A 26,615-nucleotide genomic window follows, 5' to 3' on the forward strand; every position below is an offset into this window, starting at 1 on the left:
AAAATAGCTGGAAGAAATTTCTATGCCTGGAAAGTAAGTTAAATGTAAAAAAACCACAGTATCCCAAAAGTTGTGGGTATAACACATAACAAACAACCATACCAAGTAAGGACTTCATAATAACACAGTAGGTTATGGGTGATTAAACGATTACTGGATTTATGGTGAAGACTCTGTTGTTTAAAAAACAAATGGTTTCACAATGAAGCCTTTCTAATGAAGTGTTTATAAACATATATTTATAAAATATATTACATTTCCAGGGGTATAGCTATTGTGTACGACGCCTTACACACTTCTATGAGATGGTTCAGGGGACTTTTCCTCTTAAATGAAGTGGGTTTAGTTTTAAAAAATGATTCCGAATTTCTTAAAGGCATGCACAACTTAGGCACAGCAGCTTCCTGAGTCAACTTGTCTAATGCCTGAAATCAAGTATTTGTGCACTGGGGCCTCCTCTGTGTGCGGCAGGGTTCTGAGCTCTGATGGTGTGACTGTGAACAAAATCAAGTTCTTGGCCTCATGAAGCTTTCACGTTGGTGGAAAGCTAATAAACAGTGAATGCGTACCATGTACCCATTACCATTCTAAGCACTTCAATGGATTAACCCATTCAATCATTACACTGAGTTTGAAACTTCTATTATTTTCAATTTACAGATGAAGAGGCTGAAATACACAATTTAAGTAACATTTCCCATTAACCTCTTTTGGATTCTATTTTTGCCATGATCTTCTCATAAAAGAAACTATATTTTACAGACAAACCCTACCCTTTATTTTTTTTCCTCTCAGCTATCTTCACACACACACACACAAAACGATATGCCATGGTGCAAGGAAGGCAGAAAGGCATGATTAAAAGAATGAACAGACCAGGGACCCTACTCACTGGATATGTGACCTTTAACAATTTTCTTCATCTTAATAAGTTTCAGTTTATTCTTTTGGAAAATGGATAAAAGCAGAGCACCCATTATTATAGGATTGTTGCAAGGATTAAATGAGAAAGGAAATGTAAGGTGTTTATTTAGGACAGTAACTGGTATGGAATAAGCATGCAATAATATCATAACATTAACATTGATATTGTTCTGTGTTGGTTATCATTGAATGGGAATGGAGGCACAGACACTTACTGGATGTCTGCTAATATTTTCCAGATATTAAAAGCATCATACAATCATTGAAAAAACAGAATTTAAAGCATAAGACAATGAGTAATAGGTATTATCTTAATAAATTACAGGCAGAATATCTTTTCTTACAAAGTCCTCTGCATTCACACTGTACTGGGTTTTTCAGCTAAAGTTAACTTGTCTATTCTAGGTGTTCTATTTTTTGTCCAGTGTCCTAGTAGACTAATATGCTGCTATTAAGAAGATAAAACCAAAGGAATAATAGTTCTAAACTTGCCATATGATCTTAGACAGGGGTTCATTGGCAACTTGGCCTCACTGGAACATCAAGTAACAAGGAAAAGTAAATAGAGAGCTAAAGTTGATCTTGACCAAAACTAAAAGCTTTGAAGAAACAAGAAAGAATGAAAAAACCAAATGGAAAGATACAAAGAAAAGATCCTAAGTGGGGCTGGAGAAGACTCTGAGAGTCCCTTGGACATCAAGGAGATCAAACCGGTCAATCCTAAAGGAAATCAACCCTGAATATTCATTGGAAGGACTGATGCTGAAGTTCCAATACTCTGGCCACCTGATGCAGACAGCCAACTCACTGGAAAAGACCTGATGGTGGGAAAGATTGAGGGCAGGAGGAGAAGGGGTCAACAGAGGATGAAATCGTTGGGTGGCCTCACCAACTCAATGGACATTAGTTGGAGCAAATTCCAGGAGATAGTGAAGGACAGGAAAGCCTGGCATGCTGCAGTCCATGGGGATGCAAAGAATCGGACACGATTTAGTGACTGAACAACAACCATTTCTTAACAAAACAAAACACACACCAAAAAAAAAAACAAAAACACCCACACACCCCAAAAGGAATAAAATCAAGCTATACTACTATTGCTTACGTCATCTTTACAAGGTGTCTCATACTGCAGTATGTAGGTGTGCAATAACAAGAGCCACCCTGCTTGTCTGCTGCCTTTGTGCTGGGCGCTGTGCTCCCCACTTTACATGCACTGCCTCATCCAAACTCAGTACAAGCCTGAGAAACTGTAAGCATGACACTTTGCTGCAGATAAGGAAACAGGGTAAAAGCTAGCACATCTCAGAGACTAGCCAAGCTGAATTATCTCCTGTAGGAGAGTGTCAGTCACACACTCTTCTGGGTAATCCACTCATCCTCTCAGCCTTCAGTTGTGCTCACTGGCCCTCCCTCCACCCAGGATTATACCTATAAGAAAGCATGCCCCTTCGGAAACAAGAGACAGTGGCTGTCTAGGAAAACGTCAGCTCCTCCTGCTCTAAATGAGGGTTGCATATGTTGGCCAAATAATTCAGACACCACCACATTCTGCATAGTGGGCCTCTCCTCGTCATAATCAAATATGAGGCACACTTTGAACAGTCCACCTCACCAGCACAGAACACAAAGTTAAACAAATAGTGAATCCCTAAATATGCTGCATACTTAGTATAAGTATATACATATACTGCAAAGGTGAAAAGTAGAGTTCCACAATATTAGCCTATCAAATGGAAGCAAAATGTTTTATCTGTGAATATGTCTACAATACACCATAAACTATGACCTACCTCAGACACAGATGCATAATGTATACTTTATAAATGGAAGAAAAACTCCACCACAGATTTCAAAGGCTTTACGCTTACCATTTAATATGCGTCTTGATTTTTACTGTCAGATTTTACCAGTTCAGGCTTTTCAGTCAAATGTACCTAGACTTAAACCCAGACTCTTACCAGGTTTAAGTCATTTATTTGCTGTTCATCTGAGGAAAGTTACCTGCTATATTTGTTGTTTGTCAACTGTAAAATGAAAATAATGCTGTCTGCTTGACAGGCCCATTGTAAGAATTAATTGAGATCATTTATTTATAGAGCAGCATGATAAATAGTAAATGCTCACTAAAATGGCAGTTATAAGTATTATAATTACGGTCTTCAACTAATACAGTGCCTTTCTCCTCAAAGCACTCCATATCACAATTGCATGCTTGTGTGCATGTGCATGCACGCGTGTGTGCCTGAAAAACTATTATGGCCCAAATCATGTGCTCTTCTCTGCATACTAAACCAACATACATTACTAAACTATAATGCATATTAGAGCACACCAATACAGAACTTACTCAAGTGTTTAGGTATATGGCAACCCATATAACTATTTTTATTAGAACTTGGGAAAGACAGTAGTTTAAAATACAAGCTTATACATTTCCTTCTTGCTATTCACAGATGTCAGGACTATAGAAAGTTCATGTTTTGCCTTAAAAAATGGCATTCCTAGGAATCAGTCTCTTTCCAAATCATCAAAATCTAGAGTTTGGGGGAAGTATTTATTTGTGAATTATGACAAGTACTAAGCCCTGGGAGATTCCAAATTAAGATAACCAAGTACAGGATTATTTTACAACCACTAGAAAAATATAAAATCATATTTTACTCACATATAATCAAATTTTAAATGTACATCTTAATCTTGAACTAAATAATAGCACAGTATGCTAGTCTATAACTAAAAATAAGTGTCTTATGCTTTGCTGTATAATTACATATATTTTACTATAATATGTGGACATTCTAATGAAAGCAGCAAGTATTTTTTCTTTGCTGAGTTTTAATTTGAGTACTAATAACAAATTAAATTAGGGTATAGAGCATGTAGTTGGAGAAGGAAATGGCAACCCACTCCAGTGTTCTTGCCTGGAGAATCCCAGGGACGCGGGAGCCTGGTGGGCTGCCATCTATGGGGTCACACAGAGTTGGACACGACTGAAGAGACTTAGCAGCAGCAGCATGGAGCATGTAGAAAAAAATTAACATAGCCCCACTTGTAGTGACATTAATTTTATGCAAAGTTAAAATTTCACAGGGTCATAAACTTGAAGAATGAAAAAGTTCATCTTAAATCTCAAAATGTGAAGCAGAGACAGAGTTTTAAGAGATATTTCTCTTAAATACACTGAAAACTCTAGGGTTTCATTGAACAAGAACAACCTCTTTTGGAATTATCAGGCTCCCTATAGTTTATATAACATTGATAGATTTTTATAATAAAGAAATTGGACATTAAAGAGAGAATAAAATACACACGAAATTTTGTTTTGTCTGATTCAAAATATTTTTAAGCCTAAGGAAAAAATAATAATCACAATAACCTAATAGTAATCTAGAACAGAAGGCTAGCTGCAGCTTCTGAAAATAAGTATGTTTTTGAAAATAAACATTTTTATTAAGTTGAAAGTTATTTAAGGTTTTATGATTTAGTGCTTTGAGTTTTATAAATTAAATATCTCCTTTGGCATATATTTAATGTTCTTTAAAACTAATCACTAAAGTACAAAATTCTCTTCATGCAAAGGAGAGTTGGGTTCTAGATTTGTTGAAATTACCACCTAAGAATATTGGATATTTTTGGAATTAACATTGAAAAATGTCAAATATCTATCCTGATAATTTTATCTAAAGTGATTTATTTTAAAAGAGTTAGAGCTACAAATTCAGACAGTCTTGAAGAGATAACAGCCTAGTGTCTTATTGTCGTCTGCTGCCCAGAAAGAATGTTCTTTTAATACTGTACTGAGCTATGAAACATATATTTTTTCCTTGGCAAAAAATACTTTTCTGGATTATTTAAGGGGCTAGTTCTAGGCTCTAAAGAAAAAAAATACAATTACTTGTGAAACATAGTGTTACATGACAGAAGAAAAATGAGGAAAAATTATTTGCATCTCCTTCAAGTTAGTCAGAAGACTTTGAGGCTTCTTCCATTCTCCCCAGTAAGTGCAATTTATTTTTCTCCATGTGTCAATAGCAAACAATGTTATTTAGACTCTAACCTGGCATGCTACAACCTCTGGCCCGCCCCTGAGCCCCTCCATTGCAAAGGTCTCCAGGTGCAGTCTGGGAAGCTGCAGGGTGAAGTCATTCCTACTTGCCGCAGTCCGTGACAGCGAGATCTGATCTCTGACCTAAAGGGAAAAAAATAGCATCAATGGTAATTCCCCTTCAGACACATTAACTGGGATGAACTGGGTCCCCTTGAGCCCACTGAGTGGACTTGCATTGATCGCTAGACCTGAAATCCATGAATAAATTTAGGACTAATTGATTTTTCGTTGCAAATAAATCTCTAATTCAGAGTGCTGGGGGAGAATGTTAAGAAGAAAAAGCATCCTCCCGCTTGAAATGAGCAGAGGGAAGAAGAGTCGCTGGAGCTCTTCTGATCAAGAGGTTTTGAATTATTTTTTCACTGTTCCACCCTCAAAAGAAAAAGGAAAGAAGGAAAAACAAGCCCACAAGAATCAAAAATAAACAGCAATCGCTTACTTATTCTCACTCTCTTAATAACATATTTAATTTAACCAGTATTAATGGGTATATATTAAACAAGATAGTTATTAGGCACTTCTTCGACAAGAAAACTTCAGTATGTACTCTAGAATAAAAACAAATATGTTCAACACACAAGGAGACTTAAAAATACACTAGAAAGAGGTTTGTTTGCCCTCTTTACTCTTATTAAATGTGAATCTTAATGATTAAATACATATAAGCCAACTTGGTCACATTACTTCTAAATAAGATAATGGATAAAATCAGTAGTATTTGTACTATACTGGAAGTATTCAGAAAGGTAACAATACAAACACATCACAGATATGACACGGGAGAAATACCAATTTGCAAGCTGGTCTCTGCATCACATGCAGTTGATATTACACTGCCACCTTCTGGACAAATGAGAAATACTCACTATATAACATGAATAAAAGAAAATGCTTAGGAACAGGTATTTTCATTTTTAATTTCAAAATTTAGTAAAAACCTCAAAAATTCCACAGTTTAATTTTAAGATCAGCAGGCTCTCGTCTTTAATCACATAGTGTAATGATAAGAGTTTTCACATGTAAGCATATTTCCTAACTTTTCTTACGCCTGAACAGGTTTTAAAATTTTATCTCTTTGACATTGTGTCTTTGATAAATAGCATACAACTAGCTTAAAGTCACAGGACAAAATGAGTTTTTACAAGGTAGCAAAGGTCAAGAATGGGGAGACTCATCATTGTTCAAATACCTGTATTTATACCTCTAGTTTTATCTTAGCAACTTCATATATAACTTGGTAATAATAAATGATAGGAACCCTCACCTTCATTTTTCTATTCCACTTGGGTAGCTTGTAAAACTGTTTGAATTATTTCTTACTTTATGAATGAACTATCATACAACATAAAGTTTCCTTAAATCAGCAAACATACACAAACACATGATGACATCTTTCATAGTTTGTGCTAATCTAGGCTATAAACATCCTTATCCTCTTAAGTTGAGTGGAAGAATTTCTGCCAATAACTGCATGTCAAAGTGTATGCTGTAAAACATACACTACAATGCAATTTGTATAATAGTGTGAGTACCATATTCACACCACCGTCCCAATACAGAATGCATATTTATCTTTAACAAACAGTCTCTAGTCTTCAGTTAGGATGAGAATGCTTTAAACTCACTTAACAAAATAAATCACATTTTACAAATGCCTTTGCTTTACGTTTTATATTTTATATGCATGGACACCTTCTCTTGCTCTTTTTTTTTTTTTGTCACCAATCTGCACTCAGATAAAAGAAAACATTAATGTGGATTAAGGTACTGAGAATTTATCAACATCAAACCACTAGTGTTTTGCCTTCTACCCTTCTGAACAACAGTCAATAGATCTAAATATTTTACTGCACCCTGGCCAATTCATTGTTTGATGTTTAAAAACTCACCCAGAATCAAAGAAAATTTATTAAATTTGAGCCCCCAAATGAGATACTATTAGCTTTGAAAGTCAAGTTTAACTGCGATATTGATGATTCTCTTTTTTCTGTGACAAAATTCACTAGGGAAATCCTGGATGTCAAAGTACAAAAGCAGATTGCTAATACGGGCAAAGGGTGGGAGGGCAGGGGGCGGGGGGGTGGCTATGAGCAATGTAGGTACAATCCACAACACACTCCAGGCACTAGAGGTCCTTTAACCCGATTAATATCAGGCATCATACTTCATCTGTGAAGCTTGACATACAGGAACAGCAAGTCACATTGTATATCCTCTAAATAAACTTTCTGAACAACATTAAGCAGGGGCATCTGGCATTTAAAACTGTGATTTATTGTCAAATTAACATTTTCACTACAACATTATTTAATTTGCCAAATGAAGTAATTCTTCGTATTTGTATGAGATAGGGAAAAAACCCAAAATGCAGTTGTTTTGCTAAACCTAATGATGGGCATCACAATTACAACATTATTTGAATAGCATGCATGTGTTAATACTCTCATTTAATTATAAATTATCTGTTGAATGTTGGCGGTGCCACAAAGAGACAGTGCCCATGATATATAACAGAAATAACATCACAAATATTTCTACTAAAATGGAAGAGCTTTTTTCCCACTTTTATATTAAATCAAAACTTTGAAAACAGGCAAACTAAAATGTTCACCAAATATTTCAAGAAAAAGTTTTTTATTTTAAGTCTTGATAAAGGATTGACCAGGAATTCTTTTATTTTAATGGATAAAGGGAGCGAATGCATCATGTTGAAAGAATACGAAACAGTGACACTAGGGCTAGTGAAAGTCTAATGGTGCAGCAAAGAGCAGGAGGGAAAGACGACAATGAACAGCAAAGCTAAAGGAGAGAGGGGAATGGCTCAGAAAGAATGCAAAAGGCAAGTCTGAATATCAGTGTGTGAATAAGAACAAACAGGAAACGGCTCAACACAGGACAGTAAGTAAAAAGACTCACCTTACTGCACTAAATTTGTTCATGAGAAAAATAGAATACACAGGCTGAGAACAAAGTGACTACGAGCAGAAAAGACAGAAGCAGGATTTCTTTAGGAAATACTGCCCACTGGATACAAAATGGTCCCTTTCAAAAATGAGAGTTTAAAGTAAATTTCTTTATTGTCAAAAAAAATTTTTGAAGTAACATTATTAAAACAATAAAACTGTTTCTCATCCTACTAGGAAAATTAGGTTCACCTTTTAAAATTAAGATTTTAGTGTGAATTAGGAATAAAACAACCATCATCACCTGTCTATGGATTAAATTATAATTTCAAATTTCAAATTAATTGGAAATCATAATTTCAAAAGCCAGCCTGTAATTCTGCTATAGTATATCATTATTCATCCTAAAATTAGATTCTATATTCTTTTTACTCTGGTTCATTTATAGATATGAGTAGCATATATATAATATTTTTCTACTTTAAAATGACTAACACTTCATTTTAACATAAATTTTTTCAAAGAATTTTACAATATAAATCTCAACTGCAAAATTGTATACATTTTTATAACTGCCTACAAAAACTGTATAATTTTATAATATTTTCACAAAGACCTAAGGAAAGCATACCCATATTACTCCATTCTAAAATTTTGATTTTTATTTATTTTTTTAAATTATCATTTATTTATTTATTTATTTTTCTTTTTTATTGGAGGCTAATTATTTTACAATATTATATTGGTTGGTTTTGCCATACATTGACATGAATCCACCCCGGGTGTACGTACGTTCCTCTTCCTGAACCCCCCTCCCACCTCCCTCCTCCCCTTATTCCCTCTCTGGGTCATCCCCATGCACCAGCCCCGAGCATCCTGTATCATGCTTTGACCCTGAACTGGCGATTCGTTTCACATATGATAATATACATGTTTCAATGCCATTCTCCCAAATCATCCCACCCTCACCCTCTCCCACAGAGTCCCAAAGACTGTTCTATACACCTGTGTCTCTTTTGCTGTCTCAATTTTTAAAAAATGTAGTTTACTTTCTCCCTTTCTTATTACATACTTTCAGAAAGCAGATATTTCTCATAGATATGCCATAAGAAACAAGAGAAACAGAGGCAAATAACAAAAAATAAATGAAACTTAACAAGTTCAAAACACCGTTAAGAAATATTTATTTTATTGTAACAATTTAGTTCCAGATTTAAGTAATTCTTAAGATCTATACTGCACTGTTTCTATTCCTCCGATTAGCCTTTTCTCACAAGCCAATCTTTCCTAATTTTCTGTACTCCTACTAACACGCAAAAAACTACTTCTGCTAGATACATCAACTATAAAATTAAACCAGTCATTTTTAGAAAAACACTCAATTCCCAAAATAAGAACCTGCATCTTTTATCACACACAACTATAAAGACTTTTGCACCCAATGTTCCAGCTATTTTAAACAATTCATGAAATATGGTACTAGTTGTGCTTTTACCTATAGAATACCCAGGAAAAAGCAGTAAGGATTGTTGATGAAAAACTCCAATACATTTGAGAACACGTGTAAGAAGATGTATACAATGTCTGAAGCTTGAATGCCTGGGAAAAGTAAATGGTAATCAGGCCTGCCTAAAATTTCATTTGTTCCAATCCATTTAGGCGTCCGATACGTCAAAATAAACCTTACCAGAGAGACTCCCGTCATCTACAGATCTCAACAATACTTCCCGAAACTCCCACCCTTATCATCCTGTGTTCACATTTTACTATGCCTCCATTCCCCACCTTCCTTTTTCCTACTTCCTCCTCTGTACTTCCTTTCACTTCCATTGATTCCGCATCACTTTCCCTTCTCTCTTTATCCTATTTTTCATCCTATACACCAGAGCAGCCTATGTATTCTTTTTCAACTTATGCACTAGAGAGCAGAGTGCAGTTGGCATACTACAGCCCAAGGACTGAATCCAGACCACTGCCTGTTACTGTAAATAAAGTTTTATTGGAACACAGCCACACCCACTCACTTAGCTATTGTCTTTGGCTGCTTTCCAGCTAAGAGGACAGAGTTGAATAGTTGAGACAGAAGCCATATGGTCCACAAAGCCTAAAATATTTATCTGGCTCTCTACAGAAAATGTTGGCCATCCCCCTGCCTCAGAGATATAGCAAGAAAGACTACATTTTTCACCATCTATAAAAAATTTTTTAATGACCACATCTCACCAGAGAATGTATGAACAATTTCTAGTGAGTAAACCTTATACCACTAACATATAGGATGCCATCTCACAGATACTTTCTGGCTTCTTCTTTCAAGTTGTACATAGTCTGATAGGTAACTTGACTGGGTCTAACTTTCCTGGCACAATAACTGATCACCACTCTAATAACTTAAACTACAGAAAATCTGGTTAAACAAGTACCACAGGCATGCTAGAGATCTTCTGTAAAGAGAGAAAGAAGGGAATTCACCAGTATGGACCATATGCTCTGCAATAACACTAGCAACAGAAAGACCCTATATACACGGAGGTTCTCAGTGAGCATGTGATCAAACATGAACATCATTCTAAACTCAAAAATTCTACGAGGTAGTAGGAAAAAGAGGATAACCAAAAACATGGTATGTGTCCAGGGACAAAAGCGGGAATTAAAGCACATCATCGCAGCAGAAATGACATTCACAAGTTAGACCGTGATAACTAAATGGATATTTCCCTCTTTTACCTTTTCCTTAACTAGTTAGTTCATGAAATGGATAGAGTGTAGTACTATTCTTATTAGTAACAATACCTCTAGCACTTCCGAAAGTACTTCATACTTTTCAAAGTACTCTCCACACTATCACACTTCATTCTGCCATCCACCTTGTGAAAGAGCTACTGCCATCCCTAATATGAGGAAACTGTGTCCAGTGCTCCTAGCTCCACAGAACAATGCCTCTGAGTATCTACAATGACAGTTAACAGATGAGCAAATTGCTCAAGATCTTGTTAATCCTTCTATTTCCCTACCTAAAAATCAACACCATTTTATTTTTCCTTCTCTTTGTCCCTTGTCTGGCAAGCTTAGCAAAAATGTGTGTCATAAAAGTAGTTTTGTGGTCAGCAGTGAAGATTTTTATCGAAACACCCTGATTTTCCTCAGTAGTTTCATTGGACCTGCGTGCATTTTTCATTCATTCATGTGTTTTTCTCCCTGACCCTTCAACACACACACACAGACACACACACACACACACACAATTACCATACTGAGAGACAGGTACCTGTGAGCAATCTTCCTTATACAATGGCCATAATCTCACTCGGAAGATCCCCAAACTACAAGGTCCCAAGGTATGTGCAACAGCTCCTGCTGTGCTCCGCACCTATAGGATGGAGACCCTGGCCTATGCAGCAGAAGCAGGCACTCCACTGGAACTGCAGCAAGCACAGAAACCCCTTTGAAAAGAAGGAAGTGAGAAACCAGCCAGCTTTTGCTGCAGGTTATTTAATTTAACCTCCAACTCCAGAGCAGAGCCAAAACTCTCTCTTCTGTCACCAGAAAAAAAAGGCAAAATCTACCATAACCACAACCACCCCACACATTATTGTTCTATCCCCATTACAGAACTAGAAAACTGATCTCTTGAATCAAATTATCAAGCTGGCTACATCCCAATTAAGGATCTGAAAAACTGAACCCTCAAATCAAATTATCAATCTGGAAAATAGGATGATATAATCACAGACATCGTATAAAGGCACTAGGCAGGATGATAAATCTGTGGCGTAGGTTATATACCATAGACTGCTCCTTGCAGATAGATTACTGTGACCTTGATCTATTTAAACAAACAGAAAACGCATACTTGAGTACAGAAAGATGTATTTATGAATTGTTAAGAGTTCTCCACACAGAGATATTTTCTTCCCTAGGGCAAATTATTCCAAAGGGTAAAGACAGATACACACTGAAATTAGTTAATTAGATGTGTTTAAGCTAAAAACTGGTAAGCACATGGACACGACATTCTGTGGTCTCTTATCTTTAGTTTGTCAAGGTTTTTAAATCCCTCTTGAGCTGAAGTACCATTTTTAGCTTGGCTAGGTCAGAATGACACTGAACAACATGAATGATGACACACAAGACAGCTATATGGACAGAGCTGTCATCAGCAAGCCAGCTGTGCTAACACCTGTATGTCTTGCACAGCTGATCTTCAGAATCAGGATCAAGAAACCAAAAATGGAAATAGGCTCAAAGATCATAAGTGTCATAAGTAACATTCAGAGAGTCATTAATAAGTCACTTAAAACTGGGTTATGAGAGACATATGATCATGTTTCAACTTTAAAATAACTGTCAGTTTTATTAATTAAAAATTATTCTGTGGTCTTTGTATTCCACATAAATGATCTGAAAATTAAAAAGCAAAGTTAACTATGTATTACCAAATATTCTCATTCACATTTTTAAGGTAAGAATCACATGTAAAGATGTGGCCACTCAGAATCCTTACCTGTTACATTCTCTTTGACTTGATTCGACTCTAAAATTTTTCCTAACAATAGAAGTTATCATCTTTCCACTTCATAGGAATCGAATTAGTTGCTACCTATAAAATTTGTTGCCAGTGTATCTCTCTTTCCTAGAGACATTTTTATCATTGAATCTAGGCTTTCTCCTCTAGATCTTGATTATGCAAAGTAAATACACATGCTATTTTCAGCAATCAAAAACTGAAGACACGTGACTTCCCTGGTGGTCAACAATTGAGACTCTATGCTCCCAATGCAGGGAACCCGGGTTCCATCCTTGGTTAGGGAGCTAGATCCCTTGTGCCTCAACTAAGACCCAGAACAGTCAAACTGAAAAAAGTAAAATTTTTAAAATAATAAATTAAAAATGAAGACAACATCAGCAAGGCTTCCACTGGAATTTGGAGACAGTTTTAGTTGTGTTTAGAGACTAGGCAATGGTAAAAAAGTTTGACTCATTCAACAAACATTCATCAAGCGCCTACTGGGTATCAAGCACTATGATAGATGCTGAGCATATAAAAATTAAGGAGACAGAACTCCATCCCTCAAAGACTTCAAACTCCAGTGGCATAATTAATCTCTCAAAATGTATGTCCTAGCCTTCCCATTTATCCATAATGTCTTGTTTCTCCTGTCAATTGCTATACCACCTTCTTTATTTGCCAGAAGAACTATGTTAATCAATCTCAAACCTTTATCTTTAGCTCTGAGTTTTCCCCTGAGGTCTAGACGCTCATATCCTGCTGATCACTCACTCCACAATACCTTAAACTCAGTATTTCCAAAACAAAACTCTTCATTGTCTCCCTTTTCTTCGCTAACAAAAAAAAAAAAAGCGGGGGACAAAAAAGCCTGTTCCTCTTTTTGTTTTCCCAACATTAGTTAATCATACTACCCATCTTGGGAACCACCCTTCCCTGCCTTTCACTTTCCCATTTTCACTAAATAAGCTTCATATCCTTTCTTCTGACACCACTCATCAACACTATCTAGTCTCACATCTTCACCAGTACTCATCTAGCCTACAGACTCATGGTTCTGCATTATTTCATTACCAACTTCATTATTCACTATTTATGGCCTGCAAATGTGCCTCCCAAAGCCCCAATTTAGTAAGGAAATCTGACCACATCATTTCTTATCTCAAACCTTAATTTAGTCTCCCTGCTCCATAACAAAGATCCAAGTGTCTTAAAAATGACAAAAAAAAAAAAAAGTTCTTCATTACCTGGCTGCCACCTGTCTCGTTCAACCTCATCTCCAGCTCTCTCCTTGCACTTAATGCTGCGCTGAGGCTATCTGGACATTCATGCTTCCACACACCTGCACATTCTACTCTCTCTGCTGAAATGCCCTTCTCATCTTTCCTCACACTTCAAAGCACCGTTCAAGCTTTAATTTTCTTCTAAGAAATTTCCAGCCAACCCTTGGGTTTTCTAAGTATGCTTCATAGATGAATAACTATCTAAATGGATGTGGAACTGCATCTTATGGGTACATATTTACCACAGTATACCGGAATTATACCGTCTCTACCCTGAAGAAAGAAACAATGAGATATATACACATACATATATTGTTGTGATTGTTATTTGTGTGTCTGTTTCCCCAAAGGCGAGTAGTTTCTGGCCCATAATATACATTCAAAAAGCATTTGTAGGGGGGGAGAACAGGATGGTGGAGGAATAGGTGGATGTGGAGTACATCTCTCTCCACAGATATATCAGGCTACACCTTCAGACACAGAATTGCATGCAGAACACCAGCTGAGAGTGGACAGGAGTACCTGACCAGCAAAATAGAATATATAGACCCACGCAAAACTCAGTAGGATGAAGGAACTAGAGGGAAAAACAGGAGAGTTAATAGGATTGGACCTGCCCTCAGTGGGTAGGGGAACTGAAGCAGGGATCCGATCCCCACATTGGGGCAACTGTCTGAGTCAGAGGAGAAACATTTAAGGCTGAGAGGGAAACAGCTGATCTGTGGCAGCCTAAATGGAATGAGAATCAGACTGTCCTTGCCACAGCCATACATACAGAGATGTAGATCCCCTGGAAGGTGCAACAGCTGGGAGCTGGAGTTTAGGGATTGTGGAGCAATCCCAGTGCGAAGGCTGCTGTTGAATGCAGAGAGACAGACTGAGGGGATGTGAGGGAGGAGACTGTGGTGGGAAATGCCTTGGAGGAAAGCTGGGCAGCCACAGAAGCAAGGCGATACTGCTGAGTCACGTGTACGGGGTGGAGCCATCACCATAGCCTCTCTCTCCCCACACACCAGCACTGGCAGCTGAATAATAGAGAGGCTGGCCCATCAAATGCCTGACACACTGAACTACAGAGTAGGACCCCACCCAGAGTGCTCCTTTAAGTGACTGATACACCGATCGACAGAGTAGGACACCAGTCAGGGGGACCCCTCTATGTGCCTGACGCACTGAACAACAGAGAAAGATCCAGGCAAGGGAGCCCTCTAAGGGCCTGAACAGGCAGAGCTACGGAGAAAGATTGGTCAAAGAGGCCTTCTGATTGCCAGCTACAAGAGGCTTGAAAAAAGACTCTGATAGGGCCATAACTCCTGAGGCAGAGGCAGTCTGTGTCCCTGCACACTTGGTGCCTCCAGGGTCCCCGCAAGCCAAGCAGCTGCGCCACCATCACGCTCAACTCTCACTGGGGTAGAGCTGCCACAGGCAAAACAAGTCTTGCGTCTATGCACACAGGGTCGCTTCAGCTGTGTCCAACTCTTTGCAACCCTATGGACTATCAGGCTTCTCTGTCAGGGAGGCGGGTTCTCCAGGCAAGAATACTGGAGCATATTGGCCAATACTGGTTGCCATACCCTTCTGGAGCACTATATTTCCTGCTGCTCTAGCCATCAACTCCCCTGAGTACCTGGTGCTGCCAGAACCCCTGTGACCCAAGCAACTGCACCACCTCCATACCTGGCCCTCACAGGGGTAAACCCAAGTCCTCCAGGGCAGCCTCAGGAGCAAACCCCAGTGGACGACCCACATGCAGAGGTGGAAATAAAACCACAATTGAAACCCAGGGGCAGTGTGACTAAGGGAGAAGACTCATAACCTTTCCACCAGCTGTACAAGCTGCAGATTAAATCCACATGATCAACTAGGCAGACTCTGTGTCTATGGAATATATAAAAGGTCATCGAGAGCTCCCACAAAAGAAAATGCACTAGTTCTTATAGCTGTGGATACTGGAGGCAAGAAAATATAGGAATAGGACCAGATTAGAATTAGAGCTGCCGCCACAACAGGTCCAAAGAACAGAACAGTTTTGGAGGGCATCCTAGGGAGGTGAGGGGGACTGTAACTCCCAGCAAGGGAAAGGACTCTGACAGCAGTGATTCAAGAAAAGCATTTATTATTCTTATGTTTTGACTTGTTCTGTAGATTCTTTGGGACTTTTTATTTTCTTTTTTCTCCTTTTTCTCCCCCTCTGCTGTAGCTGTCGATTTTAATGGCACTATGAAACTTAATTAACTTTTGAGCTTTTTTTTCCTTTTTTCTCTCAGTCACATTTTTTATTGTTGTTATATACCCTGCCTCTACGTTGGGCTTTTGCAGTTCTGGGGAATTTTCCTTTTTTTTTTTTTCTTTCTTTTCTCTTTTTTAATTTTTTAAACCTATTATTTTTCTATATTTATTCCTTTGTTTGCTTTTCCTACTGTTCTCCTCTTGTTCAGTTCAGTTCAGTTCAGTCGCTCAGTCATGTCCGACTCTTTGCGACCCCATGAATCACAGCATGCCAGGCCTCCCTGTCCATCACCAACTCCTGGAGTTCACTCAAACTTGCCTCCATCGAGTCAGTGATGCCATCCAGCCATCTCATTCTCTGTCATTCCCTTCTCCTCCTACCCCCAATCCCTCCCAGCATCAGAGTCTTTTCCAGTGAGTCAACTCGTTGCATGAGGTGGCCGCAGTATTTACGTGATCACTGACCTAGAGCCAGACATCTTGGAATGTGAAGTCAAGTTCTCCCCTTGTAGTTAAACTTTAATGTATATAAACCTTCTTCATCTACCTCTATTTAACTCTGTATGCCTATTCTTTCTATTCTTTCTTTCTTTCCTTTTCTTTCCTTTCCTCTCCTCTCAATGTATTTGTTAATTTTATTTTCACTGCTTTATTCCCCGATTGGCACCTGGCTTTAGTTTTGTCTTCCAGTTTGTGATTCAGTTAGTTTTGTTCAGGTAGATATAATTTTTGGTTTCCTTTGTTTACTGGGTCAATCTATTTTACTTTATTTTTGTTGGACTGTTTGGACTTTGCTCATGGATATATATGTTTATGTGTATATTCCATTCTTTTAATTATTATTTGCCAGATTTTGTAACTGACATTTGTCTGGGTTCATCTTTGGTTTCTTGTTTTTGGATATTTGTTTTAATCTCACTTAATGCCATAACAAACCATTTATGGAATCTTCGTTCCTGACCAGAGATCAAGCCCTGAGCCTTTGGAGTGGGAGCACTGACTTCAAGACCCTAGACTACCAGAGAACTAACCCTACAGAGTGTCAAATAGTAAGAACTCACACAAAGAAAACCACAAGAATACAAGACCTGACATCACCTAACCACCATAGCACCCTGTGCTACTCATCTAAACAACAAACAAACAGAAATACAAAGCCAATCATCAGCAGACAGTATTATCACCTCAGCCTTGCCCATCAGAGGAAAAACAAATAAACAAACAAAAAACTCAGCCCAAATCTCATCCTATATGAAGTTTACACAAACCACTGGACCAACCTTCAGTTCAGTTCAGTTCAGTCACTCAGTCGTGTCCTACTCTTTGTGACCCCATGAATCACAGCACGCCAGGTCTCCCTGTCCATCACCAACTCCTGGAGTTCACTCAAACTTACCTCCATCGAGTCAGTGATGCCATCCAGCCATCTCATTCTCTGTCATCCCCTTCTCCTCCTGCCCCCAATCCCTCCCAGCATCAGAGTCTTTTCCAGTGAGTCAACTCTTTGCATGAGGTGGCCGACCAACCTTAGGAGGGCAGAAATCAAAAGGAAGAAAGAATTCAACCTTGAAGGCTGGGAAAAGGAGACTTCAAACACAATAACTTAAAACAAAATTATGAAAAGGCAGAGAAACAGAACACAAATGAAAGAACAAACTAGAAATACAGAATTCCAAATAAATGAAGAGGAAATAGGCAAACTACCTGAAAAAGAATTCAGAATAATTATAGTAAAGATGATCAAAAACCTTGAAAACAAAATGGAGAAAATGCAAGAATCAATTAACAAAGACCTAGATGAAATAAAGAATAAACACACAGAGAAAAACAACACAATTACTGAAATTAAAAATACTCTAGAAGAAATCAATAGCAGAATATCTGAAGCAGAAGAACTAATCAGTGAGCTGGAAGATAAAATGGTGGAAAGAAAGTGAAAGTTAAGTCGCTCAGTCATGTCCGGCTCTTTGAACCCCATGGACTGTAGCCTACCATGCTCCTCCCTCCATGGGATTTTCCAGGCAAGAGTACTGGAGAGGGTTGCCATTTCCTTCTCCAGAGGATCTTCCCGACCCAGGATTGAACCTGGGTCTCAGCCATTGTAGGCAGACGCTTTACCATCTGAGCCAGCAGGGAAGTCTAAAATAACTTCTGAAGAGCAGAAGAAAACAGAAAGAACGAAAAGTACTGAGGACAGTCTCAGAGACCTCTAGGACAATATCAAATGCACCACCATTCAAATTATAGGGGTCCCAGAAGAAAAAGAAAGGATATGAGAAAATTTTTGGAGATTATAGTTGAAAATACCCCCAACATGGAAAAGGAAATAGTCAATCAAGTCCAAGAGGCAAAAAGAGTCCCATACAGGATAAACCCAAGGAAAAACACACCAAGACACATACTAAATAAGCTAACAAAGACTAAACACAAATAAAGAATATTAAAAGCAGCAAGGGAAAAGCAACAAGTAACATACAAGGGAAATGCCATACGCTTAACAGCTGATCTTTCAGCAGAAACTCTGTAGGCCAGAAGGGTACTGAAAGGAAAAAATCTACAACCAAGATTACTGTACCTGGCAAGGATCTCATTCAAAACTGACAGAGAAATAAAAAGCTTTTCAGACATGCAAAAGTTCAGAGAATTCAGTACCACCAAACCAGCTTTACAAAAAAATGTTAAACGGACTTACATAGTCAAGAAACACAAGAGAAGAAAAAAGATCTACAAAATCAACGCCAAACAATTAAGAAAATGGCAATAGGAACATCTGTATCAATGATTACTTTATGTAACTGGACAAAAGACACAGATTGGCTGAATGGATACAAAAAAAGACCCATAAATATGCTGTCTACAAGAAACCCACTTCAGACATAAGGACACATATAGACTGAAAGTGAGAGGATAGAAAAATATATTCCATGCAAATGGGGAAAAAAAAAGAAAGCTGGAGTAGCAATCCTCATATCATAATAAATCTTAAAATAAAGAAGATTACAAGAGACAAGGAAGGACAATACATAATGATCAAGGGATCAATCCAGGAGGAAGACATAACAATTGTAAATATCTATGCACCCAACACAGGAGTACCTCAATACATAAGACAAACACTAACAGACATAAAAGCAGAAATTGACAGTAACACAATAATAGCAGGAGACTTTAACATCCCACTCATACTAATGGACAGATCATCAAAAAGAAAATTAATAAGGAAACACAAGTCTTAAATGATACATTAGATGAGATGGATCTCATTGATATCTTTAGGACATTCCATCCAAATGCATTAGAATACACCTTCTTCTCAAGTGCATATGGAACATTCTCCAGGATAGACCACATCTTGGGTCACAAATCAAACCTCAGTAAATTTAAGAAAATTTAAATCATATCAAGCATCTTCTCTGACTACAACGCTATGAGACAAGATATCAATTGCAAGAAAAAACACTGTAAGAAACAAACACATGGAGATTAAACAACACGTTTCTAAATAACCAACAGGGTACTGAAAAAATTAAAAGGGAAATAAAAAATTTCTAGAAGCAAATGACAATGAAAACACAATAACTCAAAATCTTTAGGATACAGCAAAAGCAGTTCTAAGAGGGAAGTTTTATAGCAATACAATCCTGCCTCGAGAAACAAGAAAAACATTGAAAAGACAACCCAACTTTACACCTAAAACAACTGGAAAAAGAATAACAAAAAACAACCTCAAAATTAGTAGAAGGAAAGAAATCATAAAGATCCAAGCAGAAATAAATGAAAAAGAAATGAAAGAAACAATAGTAAAGATTAATAAAACTAAAAGCTGGTTCTTTGAGAAGATAAAACTGACAAACTTTTAGCCAGACTCATCAAGAAGAAAAGAGAGAAGAATCAAATCAACAAAATTAGAAATAAAAAAAGGAGAGGTTACAACAGACAATGCAGAAATCTAAAGATTATAAGAGACTATTATGAACAACTATTTGGCAATAAAACGGATAATCTGGAAGAAATGGACAGATTCTTAAATAAGTTCAATCTTCCAAGACTGAGCCAGGAAGAAATAGAAATTATGAACAACCCAATTACAAGCACTGAGAATGAAGCTGTGATCAAAAAATCTCCCAAAAAACAAAAGCCCAAGACCAGATGGCTTCACAGGAGAATTCTATCAAACATTTAGAGAAGAGATAAAGCCTATCCTTCTAAAACTCTTTCAAAACACTGCAGGGGAAGGAACACTTCCAAACTCATTCTACGAGGCCACCATCACCCTGTTACCAAAACCAGACAAAGACAACACAAAAAAAGAAAACCACAGGCCAATATCACTGATGAACATAGATGCCAAAATCCCCAACAAAATTTTAGCAAACAGAATTCAGCAACACATCAAAAAGCTCATACACCATGATCAAGTCTGGTTTATTCCAGGAATGCAAGGATTCTTCAATATACGGAAATCAATCAATGTGATACACCATATTAACAAACTGAAAGATAAAAACCATATGATAATCTTAATAGATGCAGATAAAGCCTTTGACAAAATTCAGTACCCATTTATGATTAAAACTCTTCAAAAAACGGGCAAAGAAGGAAACTACCTCAACATATTTAAGGTCATAAATGATAAGCCTACAGCAAACATTATTCTCAATGGTTAAAAACTGAAAGCCTTCCCCCTAAGATTAGGAACAAGACAAGGGTGTCCATTTTCACCACTACTATCAACACAGTTCTGGAAGTCCTAGCTACAGCAAGCAGAGAAGAAAAACAAATAAAAGGAATCCAGATTAGAAAAGAAGAAGTAAAGCTCTCATTGTCAGGAGATGACATGATACTATACATAGAAAACCCTAAAGATAGTATCAGAAAATTACTAGAGCTAATCAGTGAATTTAGCAAAGTTGCAGGATACAAAATCAATTCACAGAAATCATTTGCATTTCTATACACTAACAATGAAAAATCAGAGAAATTAAGGAATCAATCCCATTCACCACTGCAACAAAAAGAATTAAATATCTAGGAACTTCCAGATGTTCAAGCTGGTTTTAGAAAAGGCAGAGGCACCAGAGATCAAATTGCTAACATCCGCTGGATCATGGAAAAAACAAGAGAGTTCCAGAAAAACATCTATTTCTGCTTTATTGACTATGCCAAAGCCTTTGACTGTGTGGATCACAATAAACTGTGGAACATTCTGAAAGAGATGGGAATACCAGACCACCTAACCTGCCTCTTGAGAAACCTGTATGTAGGTCAGGAAGCAACAGTTCGAACTGGACATGGAACAACAGACTGGTTCCAAATAGGAAAAGGAGTATGTCAAGGCTGTATATTGTCACCCGCTTATTTAACTTATATGCAGAGAACATCATGAGGAACGCTGGGCTGGAAGAAGCACAAGCTGGAATCAAGGTTGTCAGGAGAAATATCAATAACCTCAGATATGCAGATGACACCACCCTTATGGCAGAAAGTGAAGGGGAACTAAAAAGCCTCTTGATGAAAGTGAAAGAGGAGAGTGAAAAGGTTGGCTTAAAGCTCAACATTCAGAAAACTAAGATCATGGCATCTGGTCCCATCACTTCATGGGAAATAGATGGAAAAACAGTGGAAACATTGGCTGACTTTATTTTTGGGGGCTCCACAATCACTGCAGATGCTGATTGCAGCCATGAAATTAAAAGACGCTTACTTCTTGGAAAGGAAGTTATGACCAATCTAGATAGCATACTAAAAAGCAGAGACATCACTTTGCCAACAAAGGTCCGTCTAGTCAAGGCTATGGTTTTTCCAGTGGTCATGGATGGATGTGAGAGTTGGACTGTGAAGAAAGCTGAGCACCGAAGAATTGATGCTTTTGAACTGTGGTGCTGGAGAAGACTCTTGAGAGTCCCTTGTAATGCAAGGAGATCTAACCAGTCCATTCTAAGGGAGATCAATCCTGGGTGTTCATTAGAAGGACTGATGCTAAAGCTGAAATTCCAATATTTTGGCCACCTCATGCGAACAGTTGACTCATTGGAAAAGACTCTGATGCTGGGAGGGATTGGGGGCGGGAGGAGAAGGGGACGACAGAGAATGAGACGGCTGGATGGCATCACCGACTCGATGGACATGAGTTTGAGTGAACTCTGGGAGTTGGTGATGGACAGGGAGGCCTGGCGTGCTGTGATTCATGGGGTCACTAAGAGTCAGACACGACTGAGCAACTGAACTGAACTGAAGGAGACAAAAGAACTATACACAGAAAATTATAAGACACTAATGAAATAAATAAAAGACGACATAAACTGATGGAGAGATATTCCATTATCCTGGGTAGGAAAAATCAGTATTGTGAAAATTACTATACTACCAAATGCAATCTACAGATTCAGTGAGATCCCTATCAAATTACCAATGGCTATTTTCACAGAACTAGAACAAAAAATTTCACAATTCATGTGGAAACACAAAAGCAGTCTTGAGAAAGAGGAATGGACCTGGAGGAATCAAGCTTCCTGACTTCAGATTATACTACAAAGCTACAGTCATCAAGACAGTATGATAGTGGCACAAAAACAGAAATACAGACCAATGGAACAGGATAGAAAGCCCAGAAATAAACCCATGTACCTATGGGTACCTTTTTTGACAAAGGAGACAAGAATATACAATGGGTCAAAGACAGTCTCTTCAATAAATGGTGCTGGGAAAACTGGACAACTACATGTAAAAGAATGAAATTAGAACACTTCCTAATACCATACACAAAGATAAAGACCTAAATGTAAGACCAGAAACTATAAAACCCTTAGAGGAAAACACAGGCAGAACACTTGATGACATAAATCAAAGCAAGATTCTCTATGACCCACCTCCTAGAGGAGTGGAAATAAAAACAAAGTAAACAAGTGGGACCTGATTAAACTTAAAGCTTTCACACAGCAAAGGAAACTATAAGCAAGGTGAAAAGACAACCCTCAAAATGGAAGAAAATAATAGCAAGTGAAACAACTGACAAAGGATTCATTTCCAAAATATACAAACAGCTCATACAACTCAATGCCAGAAAAACAAACAACCTAATCAAAAGTGGGAAAAAGACCTAAACTGCCATTTCTCCAAAGAAGATATAAAGATGGCTAACAAACACATGAAAAGATGCTCAACATCGCTCATTAACAGAGAAATGCAAATCAAAATCATAAGAAGATATCACCTCACACTGGTCAGAATGGCCATCACCAAAAAGTCTACAAACAATAAATTCTGGAGAGGGTGTGGAGAAAAGGAAACACTCTTGCATTCTTGGGGGGAATGTAACTTGATACAGCCACTATGGAAGACAGTATGGAGATTCCTTAAAAAACTAGGAATAAAACCACCACATGACTCAATAATCCCACTCCTAGGCACATAACCTGAGGAAACCAAAACTGAAAAAGACACATGTATCCCACTGTTCATTGCAGCACTATTTACAATAGCTAGAACATGGAAGCAACCTAGATGTCCATCAACAGATGAATGGATAAAGAAGTTGTGGTACATATACACAATGGAATATTACTCAACCATAAAAAGGAATGCATTTGAGTCAGTTCTGATGAGGTGGGTGAACCTAGAACCTATTATACAGAGTGAAGTGAGTCAGAAAGAGAAGGATAAATATCATATTCTAATGCACATATACGGAATCTAGAAAAATGGTGCTGAAGAATTCGTTTACAGGGCAGCAATGGAGAAACAGACATAGAGAACAGACTTATGGACATGGGGGGAGGGGAGGAGAGGGTGAGCTGTATGGAGAGAGTAACATGGAAACTTGCATTACCATATGTAAAACAGATAGCCAACAGGAATTTGCTGTATGGCTCAGGAAAATCAAACAGAGGATCTGTATCAACCAAGAGAGGTGGGATGGGGAGGGAAATGGGAGAAAGGTTCAAACACCAGGGGATATATGTATAACTATGGCTGATTCATGCTGAGTTTTGACAGAAAACAAAATTCTGTATAGCAATTATCCTTCAATAAAAAAATAAATTAAAAAGAAAAAATAGATATTACAAGGAGACAATCATTAGGACTCAACTATTATTTATAGAAAATATTGTGTTTTAGGGCTTCCCTGATGGCTCAGTTGGTAAAGAATCCACCTGTAATGCCGGAGACCAGGTTTAATTCGTGGGTTGGGAAGATTCACTGGAGAATGGATACACTATCCACTCCAGTATTCTTGGGCTTCCCTTGTGGCTCAGCTGCTAAAGAATCTACCCACAATGCAGGAGAACTGGGTTCAATCCCTGGGTTGGGAAGATTCCCTGGAGAACGTAGAAGCTACATACTCCAGTATTCTGGTCTAGAGAATTTGATGGATAAGACTTTATTACAGAAGCAGATCCAAGAGTGTCATCATCAAAAAAAAAAAAAACTCTTGTGACTTCTGAGTCATTGGTCTAGTGTCATTTCAACCTTATAACTTTACAGGATTTATAGATTCAAGGTATTCTAAAGTCTTTTGAGGTTTCTGAATTGTGATTTCCTCTCCTATCTTTTAGCTGTTTTATTCAAAAAGCATCTGATACTGCTCATAAAAGTTCAAAGGTAATTTTATAGTTCATAGTACACTGTGATCATACATAGGAAACACTTTAGTTAATTCTTCCAAAATTAAAAGACTCAAGCAATCTCTAAAAGCTTCAAGAATTCAGCCGTTCTGCTAATTCAATAACAATTTTAAAAAGACAACAAAAAATGTTCAGTTCTTCCCCACATTCCAAATATACTGTCAACTTACTTTCACCCCCACCTATAGCAAACCAAGATATCTCTCTGTTAGTATCCAATAAATACTAACAGAACTAAATTTTCTCATACCTAACCCTAAATAATCCAGACACCATCCTATCCATGGGCTTCCCTGGTGGCTCAGACGGTAAAGATCTACCTATAGTGCTATTCTATCCATCTAGTCACCACTCTATCCTGAAACTTACTTTAATACAATTGTACTCTCCTTCTTTTCCTCACAATAGAAATATTTAACCATGGTTGGAGAGCTCTTAATTTTTTTAAATTTTCAATTCATGAGATGATATATTATCCATAATATTAAAAGCCTACTGGTAAAATTATTAGGAAAATAAAAGTACAGCATATCAGCAAGATATTCCAGCAAAAATGTCAGACCTGAGAACCCCAAAGGCCAGTGCCTCCACAAGGCAGTGAATAAACTTGGGAAATGTGTCAGAATCAACTTTTTCAGACCTCTGAAAACTAACTGAAAGTTTACTGTAGCCAGGAAAAATCTTAATAGAAAAAGCACCTGAATCTTGATATTTAAGGAAGTCACTAAGCAAACAAAAGCTACTACACTACAGTAAGCCCCAATAACAAACATGAGGGCTGCAGTGGGAGGGGGATTTGAGTTCCAGAGTTGGCATCTGTAATATTCCCCGATGGCTCAGCACTAAAGAATCAACCTGCAATGCAGGAGATAAGAGTTTGGTTTTTCAGTGGGAAGAGCTCCTGGAGGAGGAAATGGCAACCCACTTCAGTATTCTTGCCTGAAAAATCCCATGGACAGAAGAGCCTGATGGGCTGAAGTCCAAAGAGCTGCAAACAGTCAGACAAGACTGAGCAAATGAGCATGATCACACAAATATTCAAAATACCCACTTTTCAACAAAAATATAAAGTATGCAAGAAAATAAAGTATGGCCCACACATAAGAAAAACAGAAATTAATAGGAACTGTTCTTGGGGAAGCCTAGATATTGGATTTATCATACAATGACTTTAAATCAATTATTTCAAACGTGCCTTAAAATGTTAAAGGAAACCATGTACAAAGAACCAAAGAAAAACCATGAGAGTAACTTCTTCAAAAATGAAAAATATAAATAGATATGCTAAAGCTGAAACTCCAATACTTTGGCCACCTCATGCGAAGAGTTAACTCATTTGAAAAGACTCTGATGCTGGGAGGGATTGGGGGCAGGAGGAGAAGGGGACGACAGAGAATGAGATGGCTGGATGGCATCACTGACTCAATGGACATGGGTTTGAGTGAACTCCGGGAGTTGGTGATGGACAGGGAGGCCTGGTGTGCTGTGATTCATGGGGTCACAAAGAGTTGGACATGACTGAGCGACTGAACTGAAGTATAAAAAGGAATTGAATAGAAATTTTGGAGTTGACATATTCAAAATGCTGGAAAAAAATGAACTGTCAATCAAAAATTCTATATCCAACAAAAATATTCTTCCAAAATTAAGGAGAAAGTAGCCATTCCAAGACAAACAAAAAGCTGAAAGTGTTCTTTACCACCACCCCTGCCCAGAAGAAAGGTTAAACGGAGTCCTTCAGCCTGAAATGAAAGGACATTAGACTGTAATTCACATCGACAAGAAGAAATTAAGAATATCAGTAAAGGAAACTGCATATAAATATAAAAGTCTGTATGCATCTAGTTTTGATTTATAATTCCTTTTTCCTATATGATTTAAAAGATAAGAACATAAAACAATAATTATAAACCACTGCAAACCATACAGAATTAACTTAAAACTAAACAGCAAAAAGGTATTTGGAAAATGTGCAAATGTTTTGGAAATGAAAAAACTTACTCTTATGATGCAGGGAGCTCAAATGGAGTGGAA

General features: G+C 37.7%; 1 protein-coding gene across 10 annotated transcripts in view; it reads right to left on the reverse strand.

The window, feature by feature from the left end:
• CCDC171 (coiled-coil domain containing 171) overlaps positions 1-26,615 on the reverse strand; it is a 336,009-nt gene that overhangs the window by 100,521 nt on the left and 208,873 nt on the right. For 9 of the 10 annotated variants that reach the window (XM_055428191.2, XM_088837892.1, XM_088837890.1 and 6 more), the window contains one exon: positions 4,985-5,116. The exons of the other annotated variant lie outside the window; for it this stretch is intronic. In XM_055428191.2, the coding sequence (XP_055284166.2) occupies positions 4,985-5,116 (132 nt within the window). The remainder of the gene's footprint in view (positions 1-4,984; positions 5,117-26,615) is intronic. 10 annotated transcript variants of the gene reach the window in all.

Source organism: Moschus berezovskii, chromosome 7 (genome assembly GCF_049115385.1).
Source record: "Moschus berezovskii isolate FMDL1 chromosome 7, NW_MosBer_1.0, whole genome shotgun sequence".
In the NCBI taxonomy this organism is placed as follows: Eukaryota; Metazoa; Chordata; class Mammalia; order Artiodactyla; family Moschidae; genus Moschus; species Moschus berezovskii.